The sequence below is a fragment of the Orbicella faveolata genome, unplaced genomic scaffold (genome assembly GCF_042242905.1).
Source record: "Orbicella faveolata isolate gen_17 unplaced genomic scaffold, um_ofav_v1 contig_12, whole genome shotgun sequence".
NCBI lineage: Eukaryota > Metazoa > Cnidaria > Anthozoa > Scleractinia > Merulinidae > Orbicella > Orbicella faveolata.
In genome coordinates this window covers 34440318-34455000 of record NW_028301539.1, presented here as the reverse complement: position 1 = coordinate 34455000, position 14683 = coordinate 34440318, and the positions used below count along the sequence as shown (strand labels likewise).

Here is a 14683-nt window from a genome sequence, read left to right as displayed (position 1 = left end):
TGTGGCAGTCCTTGGACGTAGAGGTGGGGGGCGCAGCGATCTGCATGGGGATACTGGGGGGCTGAGGTGGGAGCTGTGGTTGGATACCAGTAGGAGCGGTGTCGCTGTCAAACCGGTCACACCTTGTAGGGTCGTTAGGAGCCGTGGCGTTACTTAACTCGGAAGGGACCTCGTAGCACTCGGACTTCTTAACACGATACGAGCAGTTCCGTAGTTGGGTACCGACAAACTTTTGTATGTTGCACCAGTTTGTCTCGGTTGACTGAGGTGACTGAGTACCTGTCTCGACTACGGGTTTTATCACAATTTTAGGTCAGATGTGTTTATATTTATAACTAAATAATTATTGGAAAAATAGAAAAACGATCTCTGGTTAAAAATTTGTTTAAAACGAGCTTTCGACTGCCAGTCTGTAGTCTTTAACGAGTAATGTTCATTACTCGTTACTGGTTACTCATCTATTTTTAAATAATTATTGTCTAGCTTGTTGGATAGTTGGATAGCATGATAATTGTTAACAATTCCATGTATGTATCTTATTATTGTTATTACTTATTTAATTTTTATCTCTTTTATTTTAGTCATGCGTTTTATAGATGAGCCTCTGGCTCGGATACTGAGGGCAACCTCAGTCCCACGCAATGACTTTAATAAATTAATCGATCGATCGATCGATCGATCGATCGATTGATTGATTGATTGATGCCACATTTTACAGACAGGGACGTTTGCCAATATCGCAAAGTCCACTTCTATAGCCAACATGTCCTACTTTTTTGTTAGGGCTGACTCGTGCGGTTTTTTCGTGCTATACCGACACGAAGTTGTGATCAGTGTTCACCGAAGTGGAGGTGAATGGTGAAAGACTCGGTAAATATCCACCACCTTCACCGACACCGAGGGCGTTGGCTGCTCGGAGGTGAACGGTACGTTTCTAATCACCTCCGAATTAACCAATCAGAACCCGTGAAAAGCACTATTCACTTGTGTGGTAAAAATGTTTACTTAATGAATTTTTGGATGTTTGGTTTTCAGTCTTTTTGAATGATTGACCGCTAATTTAATTAGCGGCGCCGGTATACAGAAATTAGTTTACTTCAAAACTGATGTAAATAAATTGTACGCTTGATAAATTTGGAACAAGTTCAATACCGTAAAAATTTGATACTTTCTTTAGCTGGGCATTTGCCACACGAAAATATTTTTACTGTCTTCACTCATCGAATATATGCTGACTCCGCACATTTTTTGTCCCGCGTTAGCTTTTCAGTAGACTTTTTTGATCATAGTAAATCGATCTTACAGTGAACTTAAGCTACTACAGTAGATCAACTTTAGAATTTACGGTTTTCCTCATCGATGAGAAACCACGAATTTAAGGTGGAGTTTCGTGCCATGTTTGTTCGTGTTTGTTCGACCTCATGCCATTTTACGTGCAAAGTTTGCGTGTGGATATTTGCAGAGCTCTCTGACCATTCAGTGATGGAAGATGGCTGAAAACCGTTTCAATGCCCGGTTATTTCAGTAAACAAGAACCCTTAAAATAGTCGCTTTGTATGCAATCATTTGATTGCCAGTGTTTTCACCAAGTTTGGTCAGGTGAAATGATTTACGAGGCATTTCAATACCTTCAAGACAGTTATTAAATTTTCTAGTTTGAAATTATTTGGCAGCCTTCCTAATAGTAATAAAAAGGAATTATGTGTTTTTTTTTAATGCGGGGATTATATAAACATGTCTCCTGAATTCATTTCTTTCGTATGTAACTTTGTTCCTTCGGAAAGGTTCATCGCTGAAGCTGTTATATGACACTCGTAAGTAGAAAATACAGAAAATTACAACATTTTCTCGGACGAATAGGACAAAAATAACTCCGATCGATTTCGGTTGCTCTTGACAAGGTCTTCAGCGGTTTATGTAGGTGTATGTTCGTATTTACGGCAAATTCAAAGTTACTTCTTGTCAATCTTCTTAGCGTATAGTTTGCATATGAAGTACAATGTGTCCAATTCTCACACCAGCCGTTTCAGAGGTTTTAAGTAATTCCAACTTGCACATATCTTCATATTTAACGGAAATTAATGGTGGATTCTAACAAGAAATATGTCAAAAAGTGAATGTAGCGTACCTGTGTTTTAACTGTTGGTCAGTGTTCTTTTAAATGTGGCTTCCCTTATTAGTTTCTGATAAAGTATCATCCACATGCAGATAAAAATGGGTTCGTGTAAAACGAGTCTAAACCACCCTGACATCGAATTCTTGTATGAAAGGAATCACTCCAAATTAAACTTACGGGTGCGTCTGCATGGATTAGGCGAAAGGATATCAAAATTTTCCCAAGTTTGCTCGTGGTCTAAAGCGAGTCTACTCGGCTGTCTCTCTGATTTCCATCACGACTGCTAGTTTTACGGGGACATGTTCATAATTCTAGAGGTAGCATCCTAGAGCATCTCACGAGCGCTATCTTTTTTCGTTTGCATTCAGGTTTTTTCCTTCAATGCTGCCGTTGGACTAGCTTTCCCCTTCGGAACTTGTTTCGCGAAGTCACCGCACTCAGTTCCCTAACCACGAAACTCGAAGGATTAGCCACCTCAAAATTTAGTGAAGAGGAACTAAATCATCTGTCTAGCTAGTTCATATGACGGGCAAAAAGTTCTATTTTTAACTCAAGAGTCTAGAAACCACTGTCGACATTCCTGATAGAAGTCTCCACGGCAAACTCATCGAGAATGAGTGTTATCAATCTCCGTCATGACAAACAGCGGGCCACGATACTAGTCACAAGTGAGTTAGCATACTATATATCTGATCATAGTGCACGTCCAAGGAAAATACCTAGATGGAAAATACCCAGATGGATACTACTTGTCCGTGAATTTTTTTCTGTAAACAAGCAGGTTTATAGAACAAAAAGTTGAAAGGCGCAATTTGTCTGTTTTCTTTTCAGATTTTACATTTGTCTTTCACACCTTTGATCTAAAAAAGTTGAAAATAATTCAATATGATTTTTTGAACTGGCGCGCGGAAAGAAATTTAGAGGTGAACAATAAAAACAATAGAGTGTTTAAACTCTTTTTTACTTATAAGTATTGTTTTTCCTGCTCGGGCTGAATATTTTTCTTTTTCTTCCCATTTTAAGCTGAGAATATTCTCGTGAATAACTCTTGCAGAAATCAGTAGGGGTGGGCAATAAAGACAATAGAGTGTTTAAATTCTTTTTTACTTATAAGAGTATTGTTTTTCCGGCCCCGGCTGAATATTCTTATTTTTCTTCCGATTTTAAGCTGAAAATATTCTCGTGAATATTCTTAGGTTAAAGCCTAATATGACGCACATAGCTTCTTGTAGAAATGTTATGAATATCGAACATACGGCTAGCACTGTAATTGTTGTTTTGCTGTCTTGTTTTGCCGTTGAGAGAAAGGCAGAAATTTCCATGTAAACGGTTTAGTTAAAAACATGTGATTGCATTGTATTTACAAATTTTCAAAACGCAAAATTATATTATTTGTAATTTTTTTTTTTTGAAGAAAGGTGAAGTCTGCATGCGACCCAAGCTAGAGCTTATCCCGGTTTCTGTAGCATGAAATGACTAGGAGTATTTCTACTTCCCCTTGGATGGGATGCTAGTCCATCGCAGGGTTACCCCCAGCATTAAATTCGCCGGTATCCATTTATACACCTGGCTGGAGAGAGGCGCCGTCAGAGTAAAGGGCCATCTTCTGGCCCAACTTTTGGGCGTGTACAGTTAAATCTCTTTTGAACCTGCCATGTTATGATCAATTTTGCCATCAAAACCGATCAGGCTTGGTATGACTTATTATTTGTCACGGCTGTATGACAAAAATTCAAATGTGAACTATTTTAATCCGCAGTCAATGAAATGACAATATTATTCTGCGATGCGGACAAGTACCTATTCAAGAATTATGACAATGAAATTGTGAGAAAGAAGGGACCAGTGATGTCCGCCTCGATCGAAGCCGCATACGTGGCACCATTTTTCCTTGAAATTTTCCGTCTGCATGCATGCCGTGTTTAAAACTCTATTCAGTAGTCTGGATGGATTTCAGCAGCTTAAAGGATTTCAAATAAAGCATATCAAAAATTAAGTAAAAACTCGGTGTCAGGTACCTCTGATGGATTCCTAACAGACCCTACTGACATGCCGTCAAAACAGCGTGGGGATACATTCACTTAGTAGCGTGCTGTGTCCACGTGGATGAAGTTAACAGCTGCTGGTCACCTGATCTACTAGATAATATGAAGATCTCAAAACGCTACAAACAACTAGAGAAAGACTTGCTAAACAGCCTTGCTGTGAAAATAAAACTGACCTGCCTTTTCAAAGTGTTTAATTAATTCTAAAGTTTTATTTTAAATTCCTTTATTATTACTTTGTCAAAGTGACAGTATGTTAGCTTGGGTCACATGACTAACCGTTCTGCATTCAAATGACGGCCAATTTATTATTCTTTTGTTTGCATTGTAATTAGCCCTGTTTGGCTCATTTTCGCCTCAAATTTCTTTTGTATTTTGTACATGTTGACGAGGCAAAGGGGGCTAATTACCATGCAAACAAAAGAATAGTAAATTGGCTGCCATTTTGGAATAAGGTGTATTATAAGAATAGAAGGTGGAATTCAAAACTTCCTTTTCACCTGAGTCGGACTAAAATTTGAAACTTCCTCATACTCTGGCACGGCTCTAAATGTGTGACACGGAATGTTATAAATGTTATTCGTTGATTGCTTTCCGCCGAGGTACCAAATCTATCGCCAGTAGTTAACACATGTGCACGTTCATACCCAGCTTTACTCGTAGTAGTTAAGAAATACAAAAACTAGTTTAACGCAATCATCAAAATGTAAATTCTCTTTGCTCGCGTCTTCATTACATCGACAACTCGTACCAATGTGATCCCCGCCTGTAGCAATACAGGAACTACGTAAAAAGAAACTCGATAATCCCTTATCAGTAGAACCAACGAATAAGAAAACAGAAAACATTATATACAGGCAAAAACTAACGATAGATAAATCCGACGTTTCGGCGACATCTTGGCGCCATTGTCAAGGGAAACTAATTAAATATGCGATTTCAAGGGTAACTAAGAGTTCAGAGTTTCTAATTTGCATAAGTTAGACAAAGACTTTAGCGCGAACTGAGTCTGATTGTACATTTAAACACGGTCGTAATTGTTTAATGAGTAACATCTCATTAATGAGACAATCAAACTTGTTGTGGCATTTTTTCAACACGCTAAAACAATTGCGAAGGTCATCCGGAATCCTGCCTGCGTGTCTACTATCATAGTGATTGCGTACTGACGAGGTCTTGCTTCTATGTCCATCAACGCGTACGAACAGATGGCCACGGGTGTAACCGACATAACCAGCATCGCACTGGTCACACTTGAAGTTATACACAACGCATTGTTGATCAATGAGCTGAGGCTTAGGTTCGCTTGTCGGGAACTCCTGGGCAATCTTGCGGCTCGTAAACACCGGTTGAACACTAGTCTGCAGCTTCACACTGAGATCTTTCAACTGTGTCTTCACGATATTAGCAGACTCCTGGTCTTTAAAGGGTATGACAACCCGAGTAGTGTTTTCTGTCGTAGATCTGGACCGTAATGAGGGCTGGTCAGCGACCTTAAAACATTATATGCAGAAAACATTATATGCAGTCAATCCAATAAGTTGTACTGCGGTTCAGAGAAAATACGACTGCGACAAAAAGTGCATCTTCCAACGTGGTATTTTCCGACTTCAGCCGTGAGTATGCGATGTTATTCTCAATTCAGGTTCACAAGGTTAAAATTCTTGATGTACAAAATTGATTGGGAGGCGCGGTGTCCTCATGGTTTGTGAGCTCGCCTCTGGATCAAGCAGCACCGGAGTTCCAGCCCTGGGGCCCGTTTCTCGAAGGTCCCGGAAAGCTTTCGCACCCGGAAAGCCGTAGCAAAATCTCAAACCTTATGATAACAGAGCTGTTTTATTTACATATTCTTAATATGACCAGAAGTTCCCTTCATACAAGAAGTTTCAGGCCAATACACCTCTGTTTTTAGATACAGATTAATTAAAAATGGTTTTGCCGGCCCGAAAAGTTTCCGGGGCTTTCGAGAAACAGGCCCCTGGCCAGGGAAATTATGTTGTATTCTTGGGCAAGACACTTAACTCTCAGTGTGCCTCTCTCTACCCAAGAGTATACCTGGGCACCGGCGAATTTAATGCTGGGGGTAATTAACCCTGCGATGGATTAGCTTTTCATCCAGGGGGAGTAGAAATACATGTACTCCTAGTCGCTTCTTGCTACAGGACGCGGAGATAAGTGTTGGCCGGGCTACTTGTAATATATCGCTCGTAGTCATTTTCAAATTTCCAAATTGCACTCGCCGTGGGGTCAAACAGTTTGAAACATTAGTACGACAGTTCAGAGAAACAGTGGAATCCCATAGTTTCTCGAACCCTCATTTTTTCGAACCTCCGGTAACTCGAACCAAAAGTCGTTTCCCTCTCCTCAGTCGAACACTGTAATTTTACCCCCGATTTCTCGAACTATCCGATTTTTCGAACCAATTTTCGTTTCCCTCGGGAGGTTCGAAAAATCTTCTCTTAGATTAGGCTTTTTGTGGTGTCGGCATCTGTACAAAATATGGGCAGACTGTTTAGCACCTTTTTGATGAAGTCTGAATTTTCTTGGTATTTGGAGTCGCCATTGATGTATTCAGGTGATGTTTTATAACAAACCTTTTACGTAGGAATTTCCTGAAACTCTAGTACCCTTGGCTTGTTGACATTCTTTAGTTTCAACAGTAATTAAATATATTTATAACTGCGTGAAATAACTTTCAAAAATACTCTTTTACCCGCGCGCGTTGAGCTGCTATGCTGAAGTCTACTTCCAGCTTCCTAAGACAGCAACAGGTTATCGGTCTACTTTTTCCGTTCAGGTGCGAGAAATTCTTGCCTGTAGACTAATTAACTATAAATGCAAGATAACATTGAAGAGTTCGAGTAACTGATGCCAATTCTACATCAGTCTGTTCAATATTCCTCTCAATGAGTTTCAGGATTTTGTGAAGCAGGTCACGTAACCGTTCGATCTACTAGACAGAGTCTGAACTTGGAGTCTCGAAATAGTTTATGTATGGTCGTTTCTGACTTCCTTAGCATTGATTACCAAGTTGATTGACGGGGTGTAAATTTCTTTTGTCACTGTCTACCTCTGATTCCTCTGATTGGTTCCGTACATCACGTGCTGCTTTAAGTGCATTCTAATTGGCTAATTCAATCTTCCCGCTGAAATTTTAAAATAAACCTTACCGTGAACCTGATTTCACTGTCCTAGTCACTCGTCTGATCGATAGCAACCTTCTGTTTCAACTCCCTTCGGTTATTATTTCGTTCCTCTATTTCTGCCTCTGCACTGCACTTCAACTGTAAGTTGCTTTCACTGTTTTATCTGGCCTGAACTCTGAGGATTTCAGTGATTTGTGGTAAGTGAAATTGCACTCATACGATGTTTACGTTTGTTGGCGCTAAATGGCGAGTTGCGCGCCAATTTCGTGCTTTCGTGAAAATTCAGTTTTTCAGGCAACAAAGCAAAACATGAGTTTTCTTCACTTAAAAAGTGAAAGTAGCAGGCTTGTATTTACATTGAACTCCTTCTTTTCTCTCCGAAGTTCCAACCTAGTTAATTTGGAAGACTCCTTCGATCAGCGATCAACAATGGAAAGCCCCGACACGAAAAAGGCGCCAAATCTCGAAGACAGTGGCTGTGTAGTCGATGGATTACGAAGCGCCCTATGCGATGGTGATGTGGAGGATGAAAATTCAATGATGGTACGTTTATTTGTAAACCCTACACCGTTTTATTCATCGATTTTGATGTCCAATTTCTGATTTTACTGTTTATGTGTTCGAGCGCGCGGAGTACATGTGTACGAACAGGTGTTCCAAAACAGTCTAAAACAGGCCGTAAATTCTCAGCTAAGCATTTGATCTCAAATTTTCAACTTGGCTGTTTAAAGCCAGTAAGGTTTTGAAGCCTGTTAGGATCGCTATATTTTCTACAATTTTTTTGAAAACCTTTTCGCTCGTACGTCGCCATTGTGAATGTTAATTTATGCGTGACGTCGTGAGCGTAGGCGCTTTATTCTCTGCACCTCTACGCGATCCTCTACGCGATCCTCCACGCACATAGAGAAAACACGTGCTTGGCCGGAGTAAATGTTTTAAAGTTTGTTCTGGGTTCGTTTATAGCATCACGCCAACAAACATGACATCGGTGAGTAGATATTGCCAATTTCTTGTATCGAATATTTGCATTTAGGCCTGAGCACTTTAAAGCGGTAAGAGAATACCATGTGCATCCGGTCTCTTTGACCGCCTCCAGTTTCTACGATTGTGTTCGTTTTGCTTCTTCGCGCGAGTATTCTGAGGTAGTTGGCTTTGCTTTGCTTTGCGCCGTGTTTCCGTTTAACCCACAAACAGTACTAGTGTGAAATTTTGCCAAAACTAAGAGCATTTTCATTTTGCAGCAATGTTGAGCCCTACAATAGTTCGCCTGTATTGTACTTGCCTACTTATGCGTTTAGTGTCAAATTTCAGGAATGCAGCCTTCACACTCTAGTATTTAAGAACACTGTTTTTCGACTGCCTCTATCATATCGTTGGCGACGTTTTGCGTGGTTTTGAAAGCTTTTATTTGTCAATCTGTGATTCACAGATTATTAAATTGCGCAACCCGGGCGCCGACGTAGAATGAATAGGCACTCAGCTACTTTAGAATACAAAAAACCCCTGTGAGTGAAAGGAGTGAACAGGCACTCACCTACTGAAGGGTCAATTCAACTGAACATGAAACGGGTTTCGTCTCGGAAAAATAAAAATACAACAAACCCCTGTGAATATTAGCCATTGCCAGATGCGAAGCTTGATCTGCTGTTTGTTAGCGTCCCGTTTTCCGCATGGCTGCGCGCAGCAGATTAGCAAACATTGTCAACGCTTCTCGCCTTTCCTGCAAACGTGATAGGAAAAAATCGGCATGTTTCAAGAACAGTAAAAATATCTTTGACAACACACCAGCGAGAAAGAACAAACTGTACCGATCTAAAATGTAGCATGTAAGCTAGGCTTAGAGCAGTTTCACGGAGATTATTTATGAGGCACTGATCTATAACCACTCTTTACCAGTTGATGTCATAAAAAATGCTCAATCATTGGTGAACGTCAGTTGAACACATTCAAAGTTGTGTTTAACACTGACTCTGCTAAAACGTTAATATACATGGTGAAAATGTTATTTATTTTGTGGCACAACGGCTAAATTATTCCCTTTACAAGCCTGAAAATAATTTTTGTCTATAAGGAGGTCATTTGTCAGGCCAAGGACAAGTTTTGACCTGACAAAAAGCCAGTCTGGTTAGACAATTTTTTTTTTTTTGTCGTTAGAAATTTAAATTAAGGGACATTTGAGACACTTTGGTATTTGAGTGTGGACCCTTCACCAAAATGTTGGTTGCAAATTTGAATGGCTTAAGAGTAAAATCAACTGAGTGTAAAATTGATACTAGCAACAGAAAGGGGACATCTACAATACTTCAGGTATTACAGTATTTTACCCATTAAAAATTGACAAATTTACAAATGTTTCTAACTCTAGTTTGCCTTCACTCACTTGATCACACGTGTATTCTGTATTTTCCTGGGTATCAAGTTTTCCACGATGTCTAAGGAAAACCATGGGGAAATCCGACATGGTCAGCTTGTCAGTATAAAAACTCACAATAATATTCAGAGACTTGAAAATTGGCTGAAATGAATTATTGGAATTTTTCCGAAAATTTTTTAAGGTCAATTGAACAAAAATTTGCATAATAAGATGAAATTTGAATTGGAAGTGGTCATGACTAGAAAGCGTGACTAATTACACTATATTACACTTTTCACAAAAACATGTCTGTGGTATGTAAACTAATTCAAACTATGTTCTACCATAGAGGTAAAAAAAACTTAAAAGAGGTATAAAACTGATGATTGATGATACAGACTAGAAAAACATTTGGTTACATTTCAGAGGTTTTAAAGTTTTTAAAAGTGATAATTTGATAAACAAAAATTTGGGCCGTGTATCCAATTTACATAATATTTTAATCGGGCCAAATTATGACTGAAAATTGATTCAACAACACTTGCAGATAACAAACGACAAGTAACAACCTAAGACCTCAGATTTTAGTGTTTTGTCAGACGACTGTAATTCAGACTAAATGAGGCTCCACGATCTTTCATGACACTACTGCAAAATGCGTAGATAAACATGTAGCCTGAATAGTGGCGCTGATGTGGCTTGTTTACAATTCGATGTGACATTTGAGACAACACATTGCATGTGATAATATTGTTTCTCAGAAATGGAATGAAAACAAAACTGATAACAAAGCTTTTTTGCCTAGTATTGTTTGGCAGTATAATAAAATAACTTGTTCCATGTTCAGCCACAAATTTCCAGTTAAAATATTTTTTATTCGGCAGAAAGCCCGGTTAGACTGTCCGACCAGGCTAAGCTTTTACCTGTCAAAACCTCAAATTTACTGGACAATTGTCTGATGACCGACTGTTATTTGCAGGCTTGCTTTATGAGATGCGCTTGCAGGAAATCATGGTAGTTTTATTCATCAAAACAAATGCCCAGTCTAAGAAGATGAATACAACTATCACGATTCCCTGCAGGCGTGTCTCATAGAGGTGATACGGGATGTTCAGGGAGCGAATACATACTAATCTGCCCCTGAGCATTCCATAATAGCTATTTGAAACAACAGAATTCAAAATGGCCACCATATCACCGAAAAGGTCCATAAACCATAGGTAACCATACCAATGGTATAATCTGCTTAAAGCACCCTTAATTTTAGCTTTAACTGTCAGGGATGTAGATAAAAGCCGGCAGCTGGAAAAAATCACCGGCTATTCCTAAAAAAATTCCGGCTGATGAATCGTAGAGGGACGATGCACAACAGCTAAAAATAGAAAATTTGTTTGGTTAAACAATCATATTGTGTTGAATGAAATTACTGATTTGTTTTGTGTGTTTTACTTGTATTCTACATTCTCTTGGCTGTATTTCCTAGTCATAAAAGGGCCATTAGTTTTGGCCTACAGCTGAGTAAATGAGATTAAATTTGTACTGCTAAATGCGATCAAGCGACTGATAAGTGCGAACTTGACTTCTCGAAATTTCACCGTCTACTACACTTTCTAAGATTGGCTGTAGAAATGTCTCAAACGTCGATTCAGAAAAGAGACTAAACAATAAAGACACAGCAAACATGTGATATAAATAAAGGCCGCACCAGCGTCTTGCGTGATGTTCGCTAATTTGTTTCGCTTTTGCGTACACTTTCTTTTGGGCTCGCCAAAATTCATTTAATTACTTGTAATTTCACATTGTTTTAGTGTGAGGTACGTAAAACAAAACTTTCAATAGACAAATTAATTGAGGCCTTTTCATTCATTCATGATGTTTTCATTAAAATTATTTAACAAGGAAAAAACCTTGATCCACATTGTATAAATCTAATAAATTACACTGGAACAAAAGTAAAGCTTACCGCTTTTCCTGAAATGAAATAAACAACGCATTTACGAATTAAGAATATGCTTCTTCTGCAAATGCCGATTGTTTTGTCATTGTCATAGACTGTTAAGAAAGACAAGCATTTAGAACATTTCGACAGTTTTCAATTTTCGCTTTGTATAAATACACCTACTTGTTTACGTACTAGTTATGTTATGTAGCCATTGCACGTGACTCGAGCGCGGTTTGACAGCGCCGGAATTTTTCAGTCCCACGTGCGCTGAAAAACATCATTGCTTCGAGCAAAGTTGGAGATGTCTGCACCAAAAAAGATTAAATTGACCAAGCAGAAGACTTTAAACAGTGTTTTTTTTCGACGTGACAACATGTGAACACTGATGATACGCTACAAGCCGTGAACACCGACGATCAAGACAGTCTGCTCGCCGAAGATTGTGATAACGAAACAACTTCGTTGTCAGAGAAGCCGAGAGGTGAAATAATTACTGCAGCAGCATCGACTTCAACTTTGAAGCTATCTTCTACAGAAGAAGATCCCATCTCCTTGGAGAAAGGACGTGAGGAAATAAGCACTACTTTCAACGATGTTTTGTCTCAGGTCTGACTGAGTAGAAGCAACTTTTCAGAATTAACCTAGGAGAGGTTGAGAGTTTAACACAGGCATCAATGCTTTCTGATACAAAAATCACAATTTACTTTAACTTTCATAGGCACTTTCAAAACAAAAGTTCTGTTATTTACTTATTAAATCAGCAGAGGGTGCCCTTCCTGAGACCTTTAAATTCCTAGAGTTTTAGTTGCTTAAAGTACTAATTTTTCTCTATAAATGCCTCACCAGAACTCATCAAATTGCATCTCCAGGCTATAACATGTCCAAAATTTTCCGGGGGGGGCATGCCCCCGAACCCCCCTAGAAGCTCATGGCCGTTGGCCACTCGCTTAGCTCGCTTTGCTCGTTTCATTCCACCTATTAAACATATTCTTCCATCTATTCCAATTTCTAACTACAACCCTGACTGTTAATAAGTCAAAAACAAGCTTGGAAACCCCCATTCGTTAATACCGAATTTTGATAAGCTGGATTATGTACAACGTTTTGCAAAGTTCAAAGAAATACTGTACGTGGGGTTCAGAGCCATCTTAAAATGTGGTATGTTGCTTATGCTTGTGTGCTAGTGAAAAGCAGCCTTCATGAAACATTACAAATGGAAATAATTTTATTCAAGAGTAATCAAAAGCTCAATTAAATTTTAATCCCAGAATAGTGTTAATCAGCTTATCAACTACCTGGCCCAGTTATGCTGCTCTTTTAATTAGCACTGTTGATTTGCCCTCAGTTGCTAACACAGGTTTAATTCTCATTCAACTTAAGCTTGATCATTTGGAGATGTCTGGTATCAACGAGTCCAAGTCCAGTTTAAAGGATGACAGTCCTGTTCAGGAGAAGAGGGGCTTCCATGTTCTCATAGCCATATGGGAGGAGTCCCCAGAAAGGAACAAGCTCCACGAGCTTTGGGAAAAGCATGGCATGTCCATCGTCCTTGTGTGCTTAACAGTAACATTGCTAACATACAGCATTGTAGCCATTGCTATTAGTGGATTTGACAAGGCAAAGTGGCTATTTGCTATCACCATGTTCCTGTGGTTTTGCATGACCTACATGTTTATTCGTAATCACTGTGGAGGTGAAATCTATCGAGTGGTTTTGCAGCCCATCATTAATGGAGTAAATAGTAAATGGAAATATCTCAAGTGGTAAGTATACTATCCTTTTGAATATCACCAAATTATATGTAGTGTAAAGAAAATGAAAAAGATATATGACTTGTAATGAATTACCCTCAGGTTTGGGTTAGGCAATGAAATATCAGAGAGAACTAATTCAAATTGAATGCATAACACTGAAAGAACAAGTGGTAGTTACAATAGCAATGGTGCTATTATAAATAATTAATTTGTAATGCTGGAATGCAGGTTTACCAACAAAGTGTTTCAAGCTAGTGTTGTGATCAGCACTATTGTGGCTGTAGTTTTAGTCTTCAGGTGATTGTTTTTCATGCACGACCTGTTTTGGTGGTTGAACCTGTTCCTTGTTTATTTGTATAACCCAAAGTAAATTAAGTACTGTCAGCAACAAGTGGATGCTGAGGTGCAGCTAGGTCCTACATGTATATATTTTGCATTTTTAGGGTTGGAAAAGAATCATGGTCAATGTTACAGGCTATTTCCTTGCTAAGCTATGGGTCTGTTATGTTTGGTACAAATAAAAATACAATAATTAATAGATTTGATTGTTTGTTTTCAGGGTTGTGCTTGTTCTTGTCTTGGTGGCTTTAGGAGTATTCTTTGGACTGGACACAGCCAAACAACCAGAGCGTTTCATTTCCCTTGCTGGATTGTTTGCAAATATCCTCTTCTGCTGGATCTTTTCCAAACACCGCAGAAAGGTATCTTGTGTTCCAGTCTTAGTCCTCTCCTGAGTCTTTTTTGTGCATTAACATATAGTACAGCAAAAATATAAGGACATGTGTAGCCAAGCAAGATCAAGCTGGTTCTTACATGTATGCATGGGTTACAGTTAAATTATGATAAACATTTTAATCAAGGAGTGTGACTTTAAGATTGCAAATTTATTTACTAGAAAATGCATAATACAGCTGTGATTTAATACTCTACAGTATATATAAAGACTAAACCCAAGTTTATTTTTCTGTTAATCTGGAAATCTCCTGCTAAGAAATTAAGAACCTAATTAAGCACCTACTGTACGTAGCCTAAATTGTCAATAACTAACCCAAAATACAAGAACCTATTTTGTCAGACTTCAAAAAATGTAGGTTCTTACACATGGGTTGTTACTGTATTTGTAAAAATATCTATGATGTACCGGTAGTATGAGAAAAAATATGGAACTTAATCCCTCACTAACTGGTTTCAGTTTTGTTCCATTGTAAAGTGTGTGGTTTTATACTTGTAATTCTTGTTAGGCTTGCTCAGCAAGGGTTTGTTGAGTTTCTTTTGTGTATATTTTTATTTAGTTTTGTCTAGGCTTATTGTTATACTGTACCCTAGA

General features: G+C 38.7%; 1 protein-coding gene across 7 annotated transcripts in view; it reads left to right on the top strand.

Annotated features, from left to right (window-relative positions):
• The window catches only part of LOC110067765 (solute carrier family 28 member 3-like), a 41177-nt gene that overhangs the window by 9322 nt on the left and 17172 nt on the right, over positions 1-14683 (top strand). For 2 of the 7 annotated variants that reach the window (XM_089283440.1, XM_089283441.1), the window contains exons 2-4: positions 7691-7850; positions 12983-13365; positions 13916-14057. In XM_089283440.1, the coding sequence (XP_089139566.1) occupies positions 7737-7850; positions 12983-13365; positions 13916-14057 (639 nt within the window). In that variant the 5' untranslated portion in view covers positions 7691-7736. Of the gene's footprint in view, positions 1-5687; positions 5778-7329; positions 7505-7690; positions 7851-8173; positions 8296-12982; positions 13366-13915; positions 14058-14683 lie in introns of those variants that run through there. The other 5 variants (XM_089283438.1, XM_089283437.1, XM_089283436.1 and 2 more) reach the window with 5 other exon arrangements.